Source organism: Dendrobates tinctorius, unplaced genomic scaffold (assembly GCF_039654945.1).
Source record: "Dendrobates tinctorius isolate UK_male_01 unplaced genomic scaffold, ASM3965494v1 ptg000158l, whole genome shotgun sequence".
In the NCBI taxonomy this organism is placed as follows: domain Eukaryota; kingdom Metazoa; phylum Chordata; class Amphibia; order Anura; family Dendrobatidae; genus Dendrobates; species Dendrobates tinctorius.
The window spans coordinates 4,199,965-4,222,533 of NW_027361825.1; the positions used below are offsets into that span (position 1 = coordinate 4,199,965).

The 22,569-nt window shown below is 47.5% G+C and overlaps 1 protein-coding gene across 1 annotated transcript in view; it reads left to right on the forward strand.

Annotated features, from left to right (window-relative positions):
- Positions 1-510: 510 nt before the first annotated feature.
- LOC141051778 (complement factor B-like) overlaps positions 511-22,569 on the forward strand; it is a 118,655-nt gene continuing 96,596 nt past the window's right edge. Inside the window, exon 1 of the mRNA XM_073548801.1 lies at positions 511-608. Within this exon, the coding sequence (XP_073404902.1) occupies positions 539-608 (70 nt within the window). The 5' untranslated portion in view covers positions 511-538. The remainder of the gene's footprint in view (positions 609-22,569) is intronic.

Here is a 22,569-nt window from a genome sequence, read left to right on the forward strand (position 1 = left end):
ATTTTCCACTTTGATTTTCAGTATCATTCCAAATCCAGACCTCCATGGGACATTCATTCTGATTTAAATTGATAATTATTATGTTTTATTGTTCTGAACACGTTCCACTATGCAATGAAAAAAAATTTGCAACTGGAATATTTCATTCAGAGATATCTAGGATATTGTATTTTAGTGTTCCCTTTATTTTTTTGAGCAGTGTGTATATATAATATATTTTGGTACACAAGGAGGACTTTGCAATAACTCATTAAAAAAGGAAAAATGCAATTTACTTGATGGCCTTCATAGAGTACTGTATCTTGTCTCAGCTTTGCCAAATTGCCCCACAGTTAAGTCCTGCGAGGCACTAAGTAAATTAGGAGGAATTTCACCACTTTTGTGTTTCTAGTGAATTGGGTAATATCATTCGGCTCCTCCACTCTACAAACACCGGTTGTGACACCAAACTGTTTATTTAATCATTTACTGGAGTTTACTGGTCCTCGACCCCTAGTATATATACACAGCACCAAACCCTCAGCGAGGCTCAGATCCCATGAAGAGAGGGACGCTGAAAGACGACGGGCACAAGATGTTACCTCTATTGCTCCTCAGCCAAATAGCACGTAAGTAACAGAGAACGCAGGATCTTTATCATAGCGAGTGATAGGATACGACAAGCGCAGGTTATCCATACAATGAAGAGTCTTTCTTTTTTTGCTCGATCATATTTCATGTTTGGTCCATTGAAAGTCTTTATTATTTAATTCCGGACACTTTTAAAAAATAGGGTTTATATGATAAAGGAACCCTCCTCCCCGCAGATCTCTGCATGGTGAAATGTATTTATCCGGATAATCCACAAAACTGGATCATTCATGACTACGCATGGAAAATGCACTTAGGAATAAGGACTCTTATGGAATTGGATACATTTAATGTGTTTCTACAGTATAGAAAGAGAATTTACACACTGTGAAATAATAGAAAAAAAAACGCTATGCGACCAGGACCTGTAAATATAAGGTTATAAGATTTCTTACTGTTTGGATGCCGACTAATATAATATATTTCTATAGTAGAAAGATGCAAAAAAATTGCAGTTACAATTAATTTTTAGAATTGGGATTTTACCAATAGCGTCTTCACATTTTACACAGTGTATGGCGGCATTATTTAAACACTTTTTTGGGTAACATCATTTGGGCAATGTGCACCAGTATTATGTAGGAAATATATGACTGTGTTATGTGGACACTATATACTAATATTATTTTGGTCACTATTTGACAGTATTATACCGTATATATTGTATACTGTGGTGTGTAATTTGGACAATTTTTAGAGCACTTATAGTTGGATTGTAAGGTGCACTAGTATGTGGGAATTATACGTCATTGTTATGTGGACTCACCTTTGTAGTAAATAAACAAAAAAAGTTGCACTCTGAAGTGCTAAAGCACTTCAACATGAAATGTATGAAATATGAATAGCAGTACTGCTTCTGGATACTAGGAAACAAATAAGACACTTAGCACATAATTTGGCCAATTCATGCAAACTCATCAACCAATGACAGTATGTGAAAAATGAGGATGAATGAACTCATGGAGATCAACATCCAACACTGCGGAGACACCATCACATGTTTCTCAACGCAGTGATTCTAGAGCAATGCCCCCATCCTTATGGGAAATATGTAAAAACATGCAAAACACAAGCCGCGGGACACCATCACATGTTTCTCAACGCAAGCAATGACTAGCCAGGTCTTTCCCCGGGAAGGAACAACCACGGGAAGGGCAGTCTCCAATGAAGGAAACCACCTATGCCAAAACATGGTATCCATCCACAGACAGCTGTTTCGGGGTATTGCCCCTCATCAGTGTGGAGTAGGAAACTGGCTAGTAGGAGCAATGCCTAGTAGAAGACTGTGAAAAATGAGGATGATTGACCTCATGGAAATCAACATCCAACACTGCGGAGACACCATCACATGTTTCTCAACGCAGTGATTCTAGAGCATTGCCCCCCATCCCTTATGGGAAATATGTAAAAATATGCAAAACACATGTTTCTCAACGCAAGCAATGACTAGCCAGGTCTTTCCCCGGGAAGGAACAACCACGGGAAGGGCAGTCTCCAATGAAGGAAACCACCTATGCCAAAACATGGTATCCATCCACAGACAGCTGTTTCGGGGTATTGCCCCTCATCAGTGTGGAGTAGGAAACTGGCTAGTAGGAGCAATGCCTAGTAGAAGACTGTGAAAAATGAGGATGATTGACCTCATGGAGATCAACATCCAACACTGCGGAGACACCATCACATGTTTCTCAATGCAGTGATTCTAGAGCAATGCCCCCATCCCTTATGGGAAATATGTAAAAATATGCAAAACACAAGCCGCGGAGACACCATCACATATTTCTCAGCGCAAGCAATGACTAGCCAGGTGTTTCCCCGGGAAGAAACAACCACGGGAAGGGCAGTCTCCAATGAAGGAAACCACCTATGCCAAAACATGGTATCCATCCAAAGACAGCTGTTTCGGGGTATTGCCCCTCATCAGTGTGCGATTAAAAAACGGACCAAAAACGGACGATCCGTTTTCCATCCATTTTTCATCCGTTTTTAATGGATACATCACCATTCTGTGGTATAGAACACTGTAAATGGTCCTGTAAATGACTGTAGAAAAAGAGTGGCAGGAAAAAAATAAAGGAAGAAAAAAGGAAGGAAAACGGACGAAAAACAGATGGAAAACAGATGGAAAAAAATGCATAGAAATCACAAGAAACTAGCATAGTACTCCACCCTTTTTTCCAGTCCAGAAATCGGACCGTTTTTTTAATCGCCAATGGGTATGAGGCCTAAGGCTGAAGTCTGAATTCCTCGGCAGATGTTAATCCCTCTCTTCCAAGTCTGATTTTATGGGTAGGTAGGATCCTAATGCAATTAAAATCTACCACATGCTAAAGGACCAAATTATGTCCTAAGCATCTCAATTTTGCCTAGTATACAAAAGCAGTATTGCTATTCATATTTCATATATTTCACTTTGACATGCTTTAGCACTACAGAGTGCAACTTTTTTGTTTATTGTATATGGAGGTAGCTGCTCCTAGTTGGCACCTGTTCACATTAGCTTGGAAGTGCCAAACAGTCTTTTTGTCAAATTTCTAGTATTATCTTGATCTGGATCAGTACAGCATCAGTAATGTAATGTATGGACACAGTGATTCTGTAAGGCGACCAGGGTGGTAGTTGTGGCAATGAGCTGTAGTTTTCCTACACCCTGGTGCCCCACAGATGAAATACAATGTCCCCTTTGCTGCACGTGCAGAGTGTGCAACAGAACACTCACAGTCACTATCAGGTTTTCTTCCAGTTCTGTCACTCCGACTCCTGATTTCCCAGTTCCACAAAATACTCCGGAGTCACAGTCTTTTTCTAACAGTTCAACTTTACTTATCAAAAGAGCACTCATCAACTTGGCAGCACAATTCACACAGACTCAATTCAGGCAGACTCTATTCCTTCTGTAATCTCTCTTTTGTTACTCCCGGCGTTCATGGCTGTACCTCTAATCAGACTCTGTTCTGTCCACTTTTAGTTTTCCCAGCCATCTGGGCAGTTTCTTTGGACAGTCTGTGTGCCATCTGTGCCTTTCACGTCACTAGCTCCCTGTCAGTCCCTCGTTCGGTTCCAATTGGGAAAGTTGCCGGGAACGCCATCTCAGCTGCTCCCGCCCCAGTCTTAGACCCCAGATCCTTCTTGGAAATGATCCTGTTGAGCTGGTGCCCGACTACACAGTTCTCAGCTGGGGGCCCCTTAATTCTGTAGCAGACTTATCCCCACAGCCAGCCACTGTCTGCTCCACTACTTCTCATATAACCTGCCCTGGTTAATCTGCCTGGGCTTCTGCCTCTAATCAGGAAGTTGTCCTATACCTCCCTGCTCTTTGACCCCTCCCATTTGCTTAACCCATTGCTGCCTGTGCCTAAACTGACACCATTATCTATCCTTTTCTCTATCTTTAATGTGCCCCTCTCTCTTCTACCCCCGCTATTACTCTACGGTAACTTCTATCCCTAATCCTAAACATATACAAAGTACATGGCAGATATATAACATCACTGTACATAAACATTACATTATAATGAGGTGCCGGATGTAATTGCCTGAACAGTGTCCAGGGGAGAAGATGCACGTGAGGTTCCCCGCCACCTCCTTACAACTGTACCAGCAGAATAGTGAGTGCAGCTCTGGAGTATAATACAAGATGTAACTCAGGATCAGTACAGAATAAGTAATGTATGTACACAGTGACTGCACCAGCAGAATAGTGAGTGCAGCTCTGGAGTATAATACATGATGTAACTCATGATCAATAATGTAATGTACTGTATGTACACAGTGACTGCACCAGCAGAATAGTGAGTGCAGCTCTGGGGTATAATACATGATGTAACTCAGGATCAGTACAGGATCAGTAATGTAATGTATGCACACAGTGACTGCACCAGCAGAATAGTGAGTGCAGCTCTGGGGTATAATACATGATGTAACTTAGGATCAGTACAGGATCAGTAATGTAATGTATGTACACAGTGACTGCACCAGCAGAATAGTGAGTGCAGCTCTGGAGTATAATACAGGATGTAACTCAGGATCAGTAATGTAATATATGTATACAGTGACTGCACCAGCAGAATAGTGAGTGCGGCTCTGGGGTATAATACATGATGTAACTCAGGATCAGTGCAGGATCAGTAATGTAATGTATGTACACAGTGACTGCACCAGCAAAATAGTGAGAGCAGCTCTGGGGTATAATACAGGATGTAACTCAGGATCAGTAATGTATGTACACAGTGACTGCACCAGCAGAATAGTGAGTGCAGCTCTGGAGTATAATACAGGATGTAACTCAGGATCAGTAATGTAATATATGTATACAGTGACTGCACCAGCAGAATAGTGAGTGCGGCTCTGGGGTATAATACATGATGTAACTCAGGATCAGTGCAGGATCAGTAATGTAATGTATGTACACAGTGACTGCACCAGCAAAATAGTGAGAGCAGCTCTGGGGTATAATACAGGATGTAACTCAGGATCAGTAATGTATGTACACAGTGACTGCACCAGCAGAATAGTGAGTGCAGCTCTGGAGTATAATACAGGATGTAACTCAGGATCAGTAATGTAATGTATGTACACAGTGACTGCACCAGCAGAATAGTGAGTGCAGCTCTGGGGTATAATACAGGATGTAACTCAGGATCAGTAATGTAATGTATGTACACAGTGACAGCACCAGCAGAATAGTGAGTGCAGCTCTGGGGTATAATACAGGATGTAACTCAGGATCAGTAATGTAATGTATGTACACAGTGACTGCACCAGCAGAATAGTGAGTGCAGCTCTGGAGTATAATACAGGATGTAACTCAGGATCAGTAATATAATGTATGTACACAGTGACTGCACCAGCAGAATAGTGAGTGCAGCTCTGGGGTATAATACAGGATGTAACTCAGGATCAGTAATGTAATGTATGTACACAGTGACAGCACCAGCAGAATAGTGAGTGCAGCTCTGGGGTATAATACAGGATGTAACTCAGGATCAGTAATGTAATGCATGTACACAGTGACTGCACAGCAGAATAGTGAGTGCAGCTCTGGAGTATAATACATGATGTTTCAAACGGAAAACGACTGGATTAATTTTTGCAGAAATTTTAATGGTCCTGTGAATTTTTGACCCAATTTAGAAGACAGTACATCTGTCTTCAGAATTTTTGTAGAAAGCCAAACCTTGTCACTGACCTGAAGGGTAGGAAGAGGTTTGCGATGTTTATCTGCTGCTTCTTTATAATCTTATTTGGCTTTTGGTAACGTTAATTAGCCCTCTCTGAGATTTCTGCAACTCTGTACATCTGTTTGTAACAGCAGAAACAAAAGTATTAAATGGAAGATTAGGAATAAATACCGAAGGCAAGCCATAGTTAGCAAAAAATGGGCTTTGGAATGTAGAACTGTGTTTGGAGTTATTATAAATTCTGCAGTTGGTAAATAATCCACACAGTCATCCTGGAGGTAAGAAATACAACAGCGCAGGTATTGTTCTAGAGTTTGGTTAGTTCTTTCAGTCTGGCCATTGGATTGTGGGTGGAAGGCAGTAGACAAATTGAGAGTAACTCCTAAAGCTTTACAGAAGGTTTTCCAAAATAGTGATGTAAACTGAACACCTCTATCAGAAATTACATTGTCAGGAATTCCATGCAGCCTAAATATCTCTTTGACTATTAGTTCTGTGGTTTGTTCAGAGGTAGGAATCCCTTTAGTTGGTATAAAATGGGCCATCTACAAGTGCTTCTCACAAAATTAGAATATCATCAAAAAGTGAATTTTTTTCAGTTCTTCAATACAAAAAGTGAATCTCATATATTAATTATATAGAGTCATTACAGAATGATCTATTTCACGTGTTTATTTCTGTTAATGTTGATGATTGTGGCTTACAGCCAGTGAAAACCCAAAAGTCATTATCTCAGTAAATTAGAATAATTAACAAAAAAACACCTGCAAAGGCTTCCTAGGCACGTAAAAAGGTCCCTTATTCTGTTTCAGTAGCTCCACAATCATGGGGAAGACTGCTGACTTGACAGATGTCCAGAAGGCAGTCATTGACACACTCTTCAAGGAGGGTAAGCCACAAAAGGTCATTGCTAAAGAAGGATTGTTAAGTAAAGGCCATTCAAAAATTTGTGGGAGATTCACAAGGAGTGGACTGCTGCTGGAGTCATTGCTTCAAGAGCCACCACACACAGATGTATCCAGGACATGGGCTACAAGTGTCGCATTCCTTGTGTCAAGCCACTCATGACCAATAGACACCGCCAGAAGCGTCTTACCTGGGTCAAGGAGAAAAAGAACTGGACTGTTGTCAGTGGTCCAAGGTGTTGTTTTCAGCTGAAAGTAAATTTTGCATTTCATTTGGAATTCAAGGTCCCAGAGTCTGGAGGAAGAGTGGAGAAGCCACAATCCAAGCTGCTGGAGGTCTAGTATGAAGTTTCCACAATCAGTTATGGCTTGGGGAGCCATGTAATCTGCTGGTGTAGGTCCACTGTGTTTTATCAAGACTAAAGTCAGCGCAGTTGTCTACCAGGAAATTTTAGAGCACTTCATGCTTCACTCTGCCAACAAGCTTTTTGGAGATGGAAATTTCATTCTCCAGCAGGACTTGGCACCTGTCCACACTGCCAAAAGTACCAATACCTGGTGTAAAAACAACAGTATAACTGTGCTTGATTGGCCAGCAAACTCCCCTGACCTTAACCCCATAGAGAATCTGTGGGGTATTGTCAAGAGGAAGATGAGAGACACCAGACCCAACAATGCAGACAAGCTGAAGGCTGCTATTAAAGCAACCTGGGCTTCCATAACACCTCAGCAGAGGCACAGGCTGATCACCTCCATGCCACACCGCATTGATGCAGTAGTTGATGCAAAAGGAGCCCCGACCAAGTATTGAGTCCATTCACTGAACATACATTTCAGTAGGCCAACATTTCGGATTTTAAAATCATTTTTCAAGCTGGTGTTATAAAGTACTAGCTGAAGAGCCCGGCGCTGCCTGGGCATGGTAACTAACTACAGTTAGTTATAACAAATTATAATGATTATATCTATCTATCTATCTATCTATATATATATATATTTATATATAAAGCTGGGTGTACAGCCCCGCCCTCTCCGCATAGCCACATTCACTATAATATCCCACATCATCCCGTCAGCCAGAGCCACTGGACTACTACCCCTAATATCCCACATCATCCCATCACAGCCACCGGACTACTACCCCTAATATCCCACATCATCCTGTCAGAGCCACCGGACTACTACCTCTAATATTCCACATCATCCCGTCAGCCAAAGCCATCGGACTACTACCCCTAATATCCAACATTATCCCTTCAGCCAGAGCCACCGGACTACTACCACTAATATCCCACATCATCCCGTCACAGCCGCCAGACTACTACCCCTAATATCCCACATCATCTAGTCAGCCAGAGCCACTGGACTACTACCCCTAATATCCCACATCATCCCATCACAGCCACCGGACTACTACCCCTAATATCCCACATCATCCTGTCAGAGCCACCGGACTACTACCTCTAATATTCCACATCATCCCGTCAGCCAAAGCCATCAGACTACTACCCCTAATATCCAACATCATCCCTTCAGCCAGAGCCACCGGACTACTACCACTAATATCCCACATCATCCCGTCACAGCCGCCAGACTACTACCCCTAATATCCCACATCATCTCGTCAGCCAGAGCCACCGGACTACTACCCCTAATATTGCACATCATCCCGTCAGAGCCACCGGACTACTACCCCTAATATCCCACATCATCCCGTCAGTGCCACCGGACTACTACCCCTAATATTCCACATCATCCCATCAGCCAAAGCCATCGGACTACTACCCCTAATATCCAATATCATCCCTTCAGCCAGAGCCACCAGACTACTACACCTAATATCCCACATCCTAACTGCCATACCGGGTATCCATTTAAGAGGGAAGATGTGCCTATGGGATGGAGGATGTGTGATGGGGATATGGGCAGGGAGGGGGGATTCATTTCTGTCATGTGCTTTCTGCTCCTTTCTAGGGGCAGACAATGGCTGGGAGCTTATGGTCCCGGGGATATTAGATCTCACCCACCATGGCAGTGTCTGCTGAGGTGTTGCCGTGGAGTGAGAAAACTATTGCTCATAGCAACCAATCACAGCTCAGCTTCTTTGCTTAGTGATTGGTTGCAATGAAAACTGTTGCTCATAGCAACCAATCACAGCTCAGCTTCTTTTAAACAGCTCTGGTGAAATGAAAGATGCTTTGTGATTGGTTGGTGATACACACACATGCATACATTCACTTTTATATATATAGATTCTAATTTACTGAGGTAATGACTTTTGGGTTTTCATTGGCTGTAAGCCATAATCATCAACATTAACAGAAATAAACACGTGAAATAGATCACTCTGTTTGTATTGACTTTATAATATATGAGTTTCACTTTTTGTATTGAAGAACTGAAATAAATTAACTTTTTCACGATATTCTAATTTTGTGAAAAGCACTTGTATGTGAGCCGATCCACCACAACCAGGATAACAGGCATTTCTTTAGATGTAGGTAGGTCCACGATAAACTCCATTGATCCCCAAGGCCTGGATGAAACTGGAAGATGCTGAAGAAGATTATAAGCCCTTCTTAGATCGAGTTTGGTAAAAATCTTGGCAGAACGCAGTCTCTTCAGTAACTCAGGAGTTAAGGGGATTGGGTAGCATAGTTTAAATGGTAATCTTATTTATTTCTCTATAATCAGTTCATGGCCACAGGGTTGAGTCCTTCTTTTCTACAAAAAACAAGGTTGCTCCAGCTGGGAAAGAAGGTTGAATGAAGCCTTTCTCTAAATTTTCATCTGGATATTCTTTTAGTACTTTCAATTCCAGTCCAGAAATATTGTAAATTCGCCCAAACGGAACGGACACTCCAGGAAGCAATTCAATGGGACAGTTGTAACAACTACAAGTAGGCAGTTAATAGGCTTTCTTCTTACTGCAGTTGACACATCCACCAGGGCCATGTGGTACTCGGAACCGGGTCAGACAGTTCACGGGGCCGTGACCCGACTCTGTGGCCCTGGCTGTGCCGTAAAATGGGGAATATATATATGGGATTTAACGTGACGCCACCTGTGGTGTTCAGCAACAGATGGCCGACGCTGCTAAAGGAGACCTCTGGGGCTGATGGTGACGCAACTGAGATGGTTCTGCTCCCCACAGGTGGAGCGGGGCCCCAGGGCTGCTGGTTCTGTTTATGTCAGTCTTTGTGTACCTTGTGGTGCAGGACTCAGGGCGCAAGAGATTACTGGAGGACACAAGGGCTGTAGTTTTCTTTTCCTTTACTTGATGGTTGATAGTAAGCCTGGAAGGGAGGCCTTCCTTCTACGCTGTCCTCCCTTTTTCCTAGCTGCCTAACAGCTGCTAACTGTCTCTCTGTTAGGCGTCAGGTTCCTGTCGCTGCACAGCGGGAATCCCGAGCCTTGCTTCCAGCGGTCTCCCATTCCTCTCCAGCTGCAGAGGAGGTTGCTCAGCAAACTCGTCTGTCCCGTTGCTCTGCCTAGACCAGCTCCATGGGTTTGCTTGCTGCTGCCACCTCTGGCACAGCTATGGCAATGCATGCTGCTCAGCAGCGAGATTCTCCAGGGACAAAGTCCCCATGTCGGGCCACTGAGCATGCCTGTGGAGTGATCTCCCATTGGAGATCGAAGGTCATGTGCTCAGGTCCTGCTCGTGTTCGGATTAGCCCATCCGAGAAGCCAGGAAGGTCCCGGACGCTCGCGGCTATAAAAGGCTCGCATGGCCGCTCGGCCATGCCCTAGGATAGACTGTATTTTCAGACTATGAGGAGTGAGTGATGTATGCACGTATGAATGTCTCTGGTGAATGACTCATTAAGAAACCCCTACCCTTGGTACGCATGTGTTGTGCAGCCTAGCCTGCTAGCGCCCAGGCTTAGGCGTAGGTAGGTCAGTGTTTGAGTCAGGCATTAGTCCTCACCAGTGACTTGGCACGCCTCAGTGCACGTGCTCCACACTACTTAGCCAGCATCTATAGCGGCGTTCGCGGCAGCGATGCCGCGCACTCAGTGGGCCTAGAGGGACTCTAACCTCGTGTCCTTGGAGTAGAGTTCCGTGGCCGTACACTGTGCGCTCTTTTGGCCGGGCTCTGTGAGCTAAATAGGCTCTGGCATCTACTTTCAGCGGTCGTGCGGCTCTGTGAATTAACAGTTCGCCCTTATTCACATTGGGTGACATAACCCACGTGTGACTGTTTTCACACCGCTTAATTCTTCTGCCATTATCTAGCAGCAGTGAACCACCTCTGCACAGTGGACCCCGGGCTGCCAACGTAGCTACTACTATTTTATAATTTGGTGCGTTCTGCCAGCCCTAACATTATCCTAGCGCCAGGGTCTGGCTAATAATGGCGGACGAACAACGACTGCATAGATACATCCAGCAGCTGGAGGGTAGGTTGGCAGCGCTAGAGCATTCCACCTCAGCTGCGGGTGTTACCTTGGTCGCTGCTCAAGCAGCTACAGAGGCTGTCGCCCGTGTCTCCACAGCCAGCTCTGCCCCGACCTTGTCTTGTCTCCCGCTGCCCGAGAAGTTCTCGGGTGATAGTGCTTCATGCAGGGGTTTTGTGAGTCAGTTCTCCATTCAAATGGAGTTTCTGGCCACACGATTTCCCTCTGAGCGGGCCAAGGTAGGATTTATCATCTCCCTTCAGTCGGGCAGGGCCTTGGACTGGGCCAGCCTGGTGTGGGAGCATGGGGATCCCCTAGTACAGAGTGCCACCCATTTTCTGGTCACTCTGAAGCAGGTGTTCCTGGGGCCTTGGGTCATGCACGACACCGCACTTCAGTTGCTGGCCCTAACCCAGGGTTCGTCTCTGGTCAGTCAGTATGCAATCCTCTTCAGAACTCTGGCCTCAGAGCTTGAGTGGCCAGATAAGGTTCTCATGCCTATATTCTGGAAAGGTCTGGCTGATCATGTTAAATATGCCCTGGCCACCAGGGAGATGCCCACCACTTTGGAGGAGCTCATTACTGTCTCAACCCGAATTAACATTCGCTTTACTGAGCTAGGGCTGGAGAGCTTCAAGTCCCGTCAACAATAGAGGTTGGCTCCTAATTTTGCTAGACTGCTGGAACCTCCCGTTCAGCCACCTGAGCCTCCAGAGGCCATGGAGGTGTCCCGCACGGGGTCCAGGGTCCGGTCCGCGTGGGTACCTTCAGTCTGTTTCCGTTGTCAGCAGACTAGGCACCTTGCTAACCACTGCCCATAGCGGCCAGGAAACGCTCTCGTCTAGTCGTTATCGGAGGGTGCCTACTAGACACAGCGACTTTCTCCTCCAAGATCCTGTTTAAAGGGGCATTAGAGTTTGATTCTTCCACTCTGGTTGTGGAGGTTTGTGTGGACTCTGGAGCAGAGGGCAATTTCATGTCATCTGCCTTCGCCCAACAACACGCAATCCCCCTGGTCCGGCTACCTCAACCCGTCACTATCAGAGTGGTGAATGGTGCGACACTCCCGTCCCAAATCACCCACCAGACGGCTCCACTGAGACTCTCACTGTCTCCTTCTCATCAGGAGATGCTGTCTCTTCTTGTCATGCCCGAAGGTATCGACCAGGTCCTCCTAGGGGTTCCATGGTTACGAGCTCACTCTCCTCACATAGAGTGGTCTTCGGGAAAAATCCTCGGTTGGAGCAAGTCCTGCGAGGGTAGGTGTCTGAGGGACTGTGTATAGGTCGCTATCTCTGAGGTTCCCGCAGATCTCTCCTCACTTCCCAAGCCGTATCAGCAGTATGCAGACGTTTTTAGAAAGAAGGCGGCGGAGACCCTTCCGCCGCACCGCCCTTATGAATGTCCTATTGACCTCTTGCCCGGTGCTGAGCCTCCTCAGGGTCGAGTCTACCCCCTATCTCTCCCAGAGACAGAGGCCATGTCTCAGTATATCAGGGAGAATCTGGCAAGAGGATTCATTAGGAAGTCGGTGTCTCCGGCGGGAGCGGGATTCTTCTTTGTCCAAAAGAAGAATGGAGAATTACGTCCGTGCATCGATTACAGGGGTCTTAACGCCATAACCGTTAAGAGCAAGTATCCTCAACCCCTGATATCGGAACTGTTCGGTAGGCTACGGGGAGCGAGAGTATTTACTAAGCTTGATTTGCGAGGAGCCTATAACCTGATTCGTATCCGTGAGGGGGACGAATGGAAGACGGCGTTTATCACCAGAGATGGGCACTATGAATACCTGGTGATGCCCTTCGGGCTATGTAATGCTCCAGCCGTCTTCCAAGATTTTGTGAACGATATCTTCCGGGATATGCTTACCACTAGAGTTGAGCGACTTTTGTTTTTTTAGGGTCGAATTTCGTTTCATGAAACCCGACTTTTCCAAAAGTCGGGTCGAGCAAAATCGGCCGACTATAGGGAAAAGTCGGGGGTCCGACCGAAACACGAAACCCAATGTAAGTCAATGGGGAATTAAAGTCGGCAGTGAGAGGAGGACAGGAAACACACCTACAGTGCCCCTTTGAATGCCAAAAGCATCAATTCTTCTTACTTAAGCTTGTCAACCTTAATTAACTTCATAATACTAGTTACGCACTGAAAAATGGGGGTTATTTGGCTAAAGTTGTGAGGGGGTAGGGCTGGCTCCAGGTTTTCATGTGCCCTGGGCAAAAGAGCGCCCCTTTAACACATACCACAACTCATGATGCTCCGATACGGCAGAGAAATAGCGGTATAGTACAATGAAAAATACTTCACTTTTTACATCTCATGACGAGGCCCATCTATTTCTCCATACAGAATCATTGATCCCATATAATGTTTGAAACATAATGCTACAGTATATGTTGGTCCCCATGGATGAAGCTCCACTGTCTTATGGGCCCAAATAATGCTCCAAACATAATGGGCCCCATTTCTAATGCTCTAGTGTATAATGGGCCCTTTAAATGCTGCTCCAGTGTCTGATGTCCACCTTTGGAATGTTCCAGTGTATGGTGGGCCCCATCTATCATTCTCCAGAGTATAGTGCTCCCCAAAAATTGCTGTCCCAACATTGAAAACAATGAAATAAGTCTCCTTGCTAGGGAATCCCTGTACTAGTCTGGACTCCTCGTCGTCCCCATCTTCCATCTCAGTGCACAGTATTTCAACCTTGCAAGTGCTGAGATCCTGAGCAAGCAGGGGGGGCCCACTCATTGGCGACGGCACTGGCACAGGGCCCCTGATAGTACGGTGGTGTGTCTGACGGCGGGTGGGCCGAACCTACACTTTCATCTGCAGCTTCCTCTTTGTCACCGTGTAAGATGGAACTGTATATGGGAAGGGTAACCTGAGTTTCATCAGGGTCAGATTCAGGCCGTGTAGCGTGCGAGGGCAATGTAGCGGTCTGGGTCAATGTACCAGCAGATTCATCGAGCAGTGGCTGGGCATCAGTGCACTTGTGTCGCCCCCAGGAGTACGGTCGCCACAGTGGCATTACCTTCCTCCTAGGGAGTGTGATGTCATGCTTGGGAGCAACGAAGGATCTCTCTAGCAGGTTAACTGATTGGGCGGCGTTATTCCCACGAGTCATGACCCTCCAAACTGCGTTCATGATGGCAAAGTGTTTGTTTTACGTGGGCAGTATGGTTGCAAAGCTGAACCTTAAAGGAATGTCCAGAAGGGCACCACCAGGAGTGGAGCCTACGGCGTAATTTGACTCAACATGGGCAACCTCAACCATCCAGCCACAAAAAAGATGCACACATTGCAAGCTTAATTCCGTTAACGAACGAGACTCCGTCATGCCCCGCGGTCCAAGTCCAGCTTACTAGAGGGACACGCAAGGCTCTGGCATGTGAGATTGGCCACTAACTGGTGTGTCATGCCCTTATATGTCCGTGGCTGCATGTGCGCTACACTGAAAAGGCCAGCGTTTGTCGCTTACAGGTGCAGATAACCCGCTGAACAACGTTAGTGATGGGGATCTGGGATTACAATTATTACCCGCGAACGATGATTTCCGAGTAAGTGCAGGTCAACCGCAGTTCCGGAATTAGGCCTAACCGTCATTCCTGAAAAAATGAAAAACTTACGTGTGCAAACCACAGGTGCTGTAGCTTACTTAACAGCTCGCCAGCCGTTCTCAGGCCCAGTATGGATTACACGTGATTGCACAAAGGTGAGAAAGGGTACCGTATCCCCGGATAACATGTATGGATAGCATAGTGTACACATTCAAAATATATGTCTATAGATCAGGAGGCAGGCTCAAACGGTGTCAGGCCCAGTATGGATTTGACGGCCCAGACTACACAGCGGAGGAGCAGGGAGAGGTAAAGATTGCAAATGCTGGGGCCCTGCCCAAGCAAGGGGGGCCCACTCGTGGGCATCGGTACTGGCACTGGGCCCCTTATAGTACGGCGGTGTGTCTGACGGCGGGTGTGCACAACCACCGTCAGAGACACTTGATTGCACTATGAGGGACCCTGTGCCAGTGCCCGCGCCCAAGAGTCGGCCTACCCACCTGTCCAGGGCAACGGCACTCGCACAGTTTCGTGCGCTAGGTGGTGACCCCGGCCATGGGTGGGGAGGCAGCACAGTTAGGGAGTTTTAGAAAGTGGCATATGTTGATGTTGGACATTCAGCTGATGCAAAAGGCAAAATTGTTCAAGTCCCAGGAAGAGGAGGACCAAAGCAAGCCATTTTTATGTCACCCTATGTGTCATCAGGGGAAGGTGGGACAAAGTCCTTGGAAACCCATGCATGGTTCATTTTAATGAAGGTTAGATCATCCACATTTTGGGTTGACAGACGGGTCCTATTTTCTGTCAGGATTGATCCAGCTGCACTGAAGACTTTCCGATAGCATACTTGCAGCTGGGCAAGCGAGCTCCTGTAAGGCATATTGTGCCAATTCAGGCCAGGTGTCCAGTTTAGCGGCCCAATAGTCAAAGGGGAATGACCTGTGCGGGAGAACATCGATATGGGAGGAAAAGTAGTTTGTAACCATAGTTGACAACTGCTGTCTCCTGTCACTTTCCATCGATGCAGTATTACCAGTTGTGTGAGCGGTACTTGAAAAATCAGTCCACAACATTGTCATGAAACCCCTGTCTCCAACGCCACTTCTGCTGTGTGCACCACGAACACCTCTGCCAAGCTGCCCCTGGCCCGTACGGCTCGTGTGAGAACCATCACTGCTGCTGTGTGCTGGGAATGCCTCAACCAACCGGTTTACGAGAGTTGCTTGTTTATTAGCCAATATTAGGTCAAGGTTCTCGTGTGGCATGATGTTTTGTAATTTGCCCTTATAGCGTGGATCCAGGATGTTGGCCAACCAGTAGTCGTCATCGTTCATCATTTTGGCAATGCGTTGGTCCCTTTTTAGGATCTGCAAGGCATAATCTGACATGTGGGCCAATGTTCCCGGTGTCAATGATGCACTGCGAGTGCTGGGTGGAGGAGCACTTTCTGGCAAATCCACATCCCTCCAGTCACGCACAAACCCTGTACCAGACCTTGCCACACCAACATTTTCACTTGCCCCACGAGATGCATCCTCCTCCCCTAAGTAATCATCCCCATCATCATCCTCCTCCTCCTCTTCTTCCTCCACCTTGTCCAGGAGAGGTCCCTAAGCAGACAATGGCTGAATGTCATCAAGGATTCCCTCCTCCTCTTCCTCCTCCTCGTCAACATTGGCTGCAGACGCCTGCTCCTTAAGGTGCGTCAAAGTTTGCATGAGCAGACGCTTAAGTGGGATGCTCATGCTTAGGATGGTGTCGTCTGCGCTTAACAGCCGTGTGCATTCCTCAAAACACTGAAGGACTTTACAGAGGTCTTTCAGCTTCGACCACTGCACACCTGTCAACTCCATGTCTGCTCTCAAAGTGCCTGCCCGTGTATCTTCCCACAAATGCATTATGGCCTGCCTCTGTTCGCACAGCCGCTCAACCATGTGCAGGGTGGAGTTCCACCTTGTTGCAATGTCGATAATGAGGCGGTGGTTGGGAAGGTGGAGCAATCGCTGCAGCTTATGCATACGGATGGAGTGTACAGGCGACCGGCAGATGTGCGCACACAGTCTTCGCACCTTCTGGAGCAGGGCTGTTAACTCCGGATAATTGATGAGGAAGCACTGCACCACCAGGTTCAAGGTGTGAGCCAAGCAAGGTATGTGGCTAAGTTTTGAAAGGGCTATGGCTGCCACAAAATTACGTCCGTTATCACTAACTACCTTGCCTGCCTCAAGATGTATACTGCCCAGCCATGACTCAGTTTGTCGCTGAAAGTACTCGGCCAGCACCTCCATGGTGTGTCTGTCGCCCAAACACATCATCTGCAACACAGCCTGCTGACGCTTTCCACTAGCTGCTCGATAGGGTGACACCTCGTGTGCAACAGTGGCAGCTGCAGATGGAGTGCTCGTACGACTGCGCTCTGTGGATGAACTTTCGCTTCTGGAGGAGGAGGAGGAGGGTCGAACGCCTACAGCCAACTGTTTCCTATACCGTGGGCTAGACAGCACTGTCCCACCACCGCTGTCCCCTGTGGACCCTGCATCCACCACATTAGCCCAGTGCGCAGTGATGGACACGTAACGGCCCTGGCCATGCCGACTGGACAATGCATCTGTTGTGAGGTGCACCTTTCCACTCACTGACTGCTTGAGTGCATGGACAATGCGGTCTTTCACATGATGGTGGAGGGCTGGGATGGCTTTGCGAGAGAAGAAGTGGCGACTGGGTAGGTCATAGCGTGGTACTGCATAGGCCATGAGTTCGCGGAAAGCTGCGCTTTCCACCAACCGATAGGGCATCATATCTAACGAGATTAGTTTGGCAATGTGGGCGTTCAAACCCAGTGTACGCGGATGAGAGACTGAGTACTTTCTTGACCTACTCATAGTCTCTGGGAGGGTGAGCTGGACTTGAGAGCTGCATATGGTGGAACTAGCGGTGGACAGGGCGGACTGAGAGAGGGTTGATGATGGTGATGGAGTTGGTGTTCTTTCTGATGGCCTAGATTCAGTCTTTCGTTGATATAACAGTGGGATTCCCTGACTGCTTTGGCCTTGCAACGACACCTCAACATTTGCTGCTGTGCTAACCGGTGGGCTTACAGTGGGGGAAACAATGTAGCGTTGCTGACTACCTTCTTTGTGATCAGTTGCACATGTGGTACTTGAGGTTTGGTGTTGTGTCCACGCTTGCAAGTGCATGCTGGTTAAATGTCTAAGCATGCAACTGGTATTCAAATTTTTCAGATTTTTCCCTCGGCTAAAGGTCTCTGCGCACTTCTTACAGATAACCTTGGCCTGATCATGAGGATTTTGTTCAAAAAAGTGCCACACTTTGGAAGACATTTTGCGGCCTAGCACTCTGTGCTATTTTGACCGTCTGGACAAGCTGTCCAGCAACTCTTTTGATTTTTGGAACCTGTCTTTGGAGTGCTCCGGGCCTGCCAGATAACAGCTGTTGCGATGTCGATGTCTGCTGTGGATGCTCCTCCTCCTCATCTGAGCTATTGGAAGCAGCACCCTCTTCCCCCAATGGATGCCAATCTGGGTCAACAACTGGGTCATCCATCACCTCCTCTTCAATGTCATGTGCACCTTCCTCTGTGTCACCGTGTATGGTGGTATAGTATGCGGGAAGGGGCACCTGAGTCTCAGCAGGGTCAGAATCTGGCTCATTACACTGCGAGGACAATGTAGTGCTCTGACTGAATGTACCAGCAGAATCATCTATCAGTGGCTGTGCATCAGTGCACTCCATGTCAGATTCATCTTGGCCTGGGTAATTCACCATTTCACTTGATAACCCAGGCATGGTATGTGAAAACAGCTCCATGGAGTAATCAGTTGTATGGCCTGCGTCATCCTTCAATCTTGGTTGGGGTGAAGGACACAAGGAAAGGTGTGGTTCATGAACATGACCCTCCAATGACGACTCAGTGCTTTTATTGTTTACAACTTCAGAAGAGGAGGCGATAGAGCTGGAGGCTGAGTCAGCAATGTAAGCCAAAACTTTTTTCTGATGCTCTGGCTTTAAAAGCGGTTTGCCAACTCCTAGAAAACTAAGCCTTCGAGGCCTTGTGGAGCCAGACGATGACGCAGGCTCAACACCTCCTGCATTCAGTCCTATTTTGCTTTTGCCACTACCATCATATCCACCACCAACACCATCATTACCAGCTGGCAACCCCCGCCCAATTCCACTGCCTCTTCCACCAGCCTTCCTCATTTTTGGTAAAAATGTACACAAAATCCCACAAACTATATAGTAATGTAAAACAAGGTACAAGGTGTATATAGGACAGGGGAGACGTCGAATTTCTGAACACACTTGTGGACACTGTTGGATTGTGTGAGGCCCAGTTAATATCACACCGCTATGTCGCAGGCTCAATGTCGCAGGTGTGAAAAATGTCACTATAGGACAGGGGAGATGTAGAATTTCTGAACACACTTGTGGACACTGTTGTGTGAGGCCCAGTAAATATCACACCGCTATGTCACAGGCTCAATGTCGCAGGTGTGAAAAATGTCACTATAGGACAGGGGAGATGTAGAATTTCTGAACACACTTGTGGACACTATTGTGTGAGGCCCAGTTAATATCACACCGCTATGTCACAGGCAGAAATTGGCTAGTGTATGACAAACTAAAAGGTGTATATAGAATTGGGCAGAATAGGAATCTCCCTAGAGTGTAGGTCTGTAAGAACGGAACATGTCCTCGACTTATCCTTACAGAGTGACACACAGATAGCTTCACTGTGGCCGTGGTAACAGCCGTTACACGGTACTGAGAGAGGAGCGTGCACGTACACCGCTGTCCGGTGTCCGTAAAATTGTCAAGCTCCGTGTTTTTTAAGTATACGGACTGACACACGCTGTCTCTCTATAGTTTTGAATGTGATCAAACAGCAAATATACTTAACTGTTTGAAAAGCAGACAAAACTAGAAGGTGGAGGTCTGTAAGAACGGAACATGTCCTCGACTTATTCTTACAGAGTGACACACAGATAGCTTCGTTGTGGCTGTGATAACAGCCGTTACACGGTACTGAGAGAGGAGCTTGCACGTACACCGCTGTCCGGTGTCCGTAAAATTATCAAGCTCCGTGTTTTTTAAGTATACGGACTGACACACGCTGTCTCTCTATAGTTTTGAATGTGATCAAACAGCAAATATACTTGGATTGCTTTTAAAAAAGCAGTTTGCAGAGCAGTGGGAAAACAGCAATGCAGCTATCAGGAAGCCTTATAGGGCAGCCTAACAACTAACACAGCTGATCCAGCAAAATATAGCCTCCACTTGCACTGCACACACAGTGACTGGTGTGTTGTACAGGCAAAATCGCTAGCAGCAGAAGCAGTTTTTGGTGTCTTCTTCCCTGCCTAACGCTCTCCCTACAGAATCAGCAGCAGCAGCAGCTCTCCCTATTCTGAGATCAGCATGAGTAACATGGCGGTCGGCGTTAACGCCCTTTTATACCCCCTGTGACGCCCCCCAAAGCAAGCCAATCACTTGCATGCCCTTCTCAAAGATGGTGGTGACCCCTGCCTATGTCATCACGTTGCCCACAGTGTCCGTGGATCCTGATTGGCTGAAAAAGGGCGGAAAACAAACTTTTGAAACGCGACTTTGGCGCTAAAGTCGCCGAGCTCGTGGCCGACCTCACCCTAGGGTCGGGTTTCGTTTCATGAAACCCGACTTTACCAAAAGTCGGCGACTTTTGAAATTTTTCAACCCGTTTCGCTCAACTCTACTTACCACCTCGGTAGTAGTCTATCTGGACGATATTCTCATTTACTCTCCAGATATTGACTCCCACCGGAGACATGTTCGCAAGGTTTTCGATCTCCTGCGGGCAAACTCCCTTTACGCCAAGTTGGAGAAATGTGTGTTTGAGCAGGAGTCCTTGCCTTTCCTGGGCTATATCATCTCGGCCCAGGGGTTGGCCATGGATCCTGCCAAACTACAGGCGGTGATGGATTGGCAGGAACCCCATTCTTTCAAAGCGGTGCAGTGCTTTATGGGGTTCATAAATTACTATCGCCAATTCATCCCCCATTTCTTAACTTTGGTAGCGCCCTTGGTAGCCCTCACCAAGATGTGTGCAAACCCCAAACTGTGGTCGGAAACTGTCTCCAAGGCCTTCGCCGCTATTAAATCCCACTTCGCTAGCGCTCCCATTCTACATCTCCCCGATGTAGATAAGCCCTTCATTCTGGAGGTGGATGCCTCTTCCGTCGGTGCTGGAGCGGTCCTTTTTTGGAAGGACTCGCAAGGTCGGAAGCACCCATGCTTCTTCTTCTATAAGACCTTCACACCGGCGGAGAGGAATTATTCCATCGGGGACAGGGAGCTGCTAGCCATCTCAGAGTGGAGACACCTCATGGAGGGGGCTTGCCACCCTTTCCAGGTGTTCACCGACCACAAAAATTGGGTCTATCTACAGACAGCCCAGCAGCTGAATTCTCGCCAGGCCAGATGGTCCTTGTTCTTCTCCCAATTCCATTTCACCCTGCATTTTCTCTCTGGGGAGAAGAACGTCCGGGCCGACGCTCTTTCTCGCTCCGCAGTGTCATCGGAGGAGGAGCCTCGGCTGATAGTCCCATCGGAGAGCCTGAGGACCGTGGCTCTGGTTGCTCTCGAGTCGGTACCTCTGGGCAAGACTTTTGTCCCTGCCCATCTGCGACCGGTGGTCCTCTCTTGGGCTCAATCGTCCAGGGTGGGGGGACATTTTGGGACCAAGTGGACCTCTGATCTCCTGGAAAGGACGTACTGGTGGCCGCATATGACCCGTGACATCAGGGACTATATTCAGACGTGTGTCTCTTGCGCCCAGAATCGGTCCTCTCAGCAGCGGCCCGCTGGGTTACTCTATCCCCTGCCGGTAGCGGACAGGCCCTGGGAGATGGTCGGTATGGACTTTGTGGTGGGTCTGCCCAAGTCCAGTGGCAGCACCGTCATTTGGGTGGTCACCGATCATTTCTCCAAGATGGTGCATCTGGTGCCACTCTCGCGGCTACCTTCTGCACGGGGCCTGGCAGCGCTGTTTATTAAACATGTCTTCTGCCTGCACGGCATGCAGGATAAGATTGTCAGCGACCGGGGTCCTCAGTTTGTGTCTCGGTTCTGGAGAGAGCTCTGTTCTCTGCTCAGCATCGAGCTAAATCTCTCCTCGGCCTATCATCCCGAGACGAACGGGTTGGTTGAGAGAGCCAACCAGACCCTGGTGACATATCTGCAACATTTTGTCTCAGCCAGGCAGGATGACTGGGCATCCTTGCTGCCGTGGGCGGAGTTCGCTTTGAACAATGCTGTGGCTGACTCCACCGGTCAGACCCCATTCCTCTTAAATTACGGCCAGCATCCGCGCATCCCCGTGCCCATGCCCGTGTCATCCACCGACTCTAGGGTGGCAGACTGGGTGGTGGAGGCACATGACATTTGGGATCGCACGCAGGATGCCATCCGGGCCTCCATGGAGAGAATGAGTGCCTCTGCTGACGCACACAGGCATCCTGCTCTGACCTTTGCCCCTGGCGCCTTAGTGTGGCTTTCTGCCCGAAACATCAGGCTGCGGGTTGAATCCGCTAAGTTCGCACCGCGCTATACTGGCCCTTTCAAGGTCCTCGAGCAGATCAATCCTGTGGTCTACCACCTGGCCCTTCCACCACACTTGGCCATTTCTGACACGTTTCATGTGTCCCTCCTTAAGCCGATTCACATGTCCTGGTTTTCTGAGCCATCTGCCGGGACATCAGACCTGTCAGCTGACGAGTTTGAGGTCAATGCCATTGTGGGATGCAAGATGATGCGGGGCAAAAAGTTTTATTTGGTGGATTGGAAGGGTCCAAAGGCTCGGACCTGGGAGCCGATGGAGAACATCCATGCTCCTCTT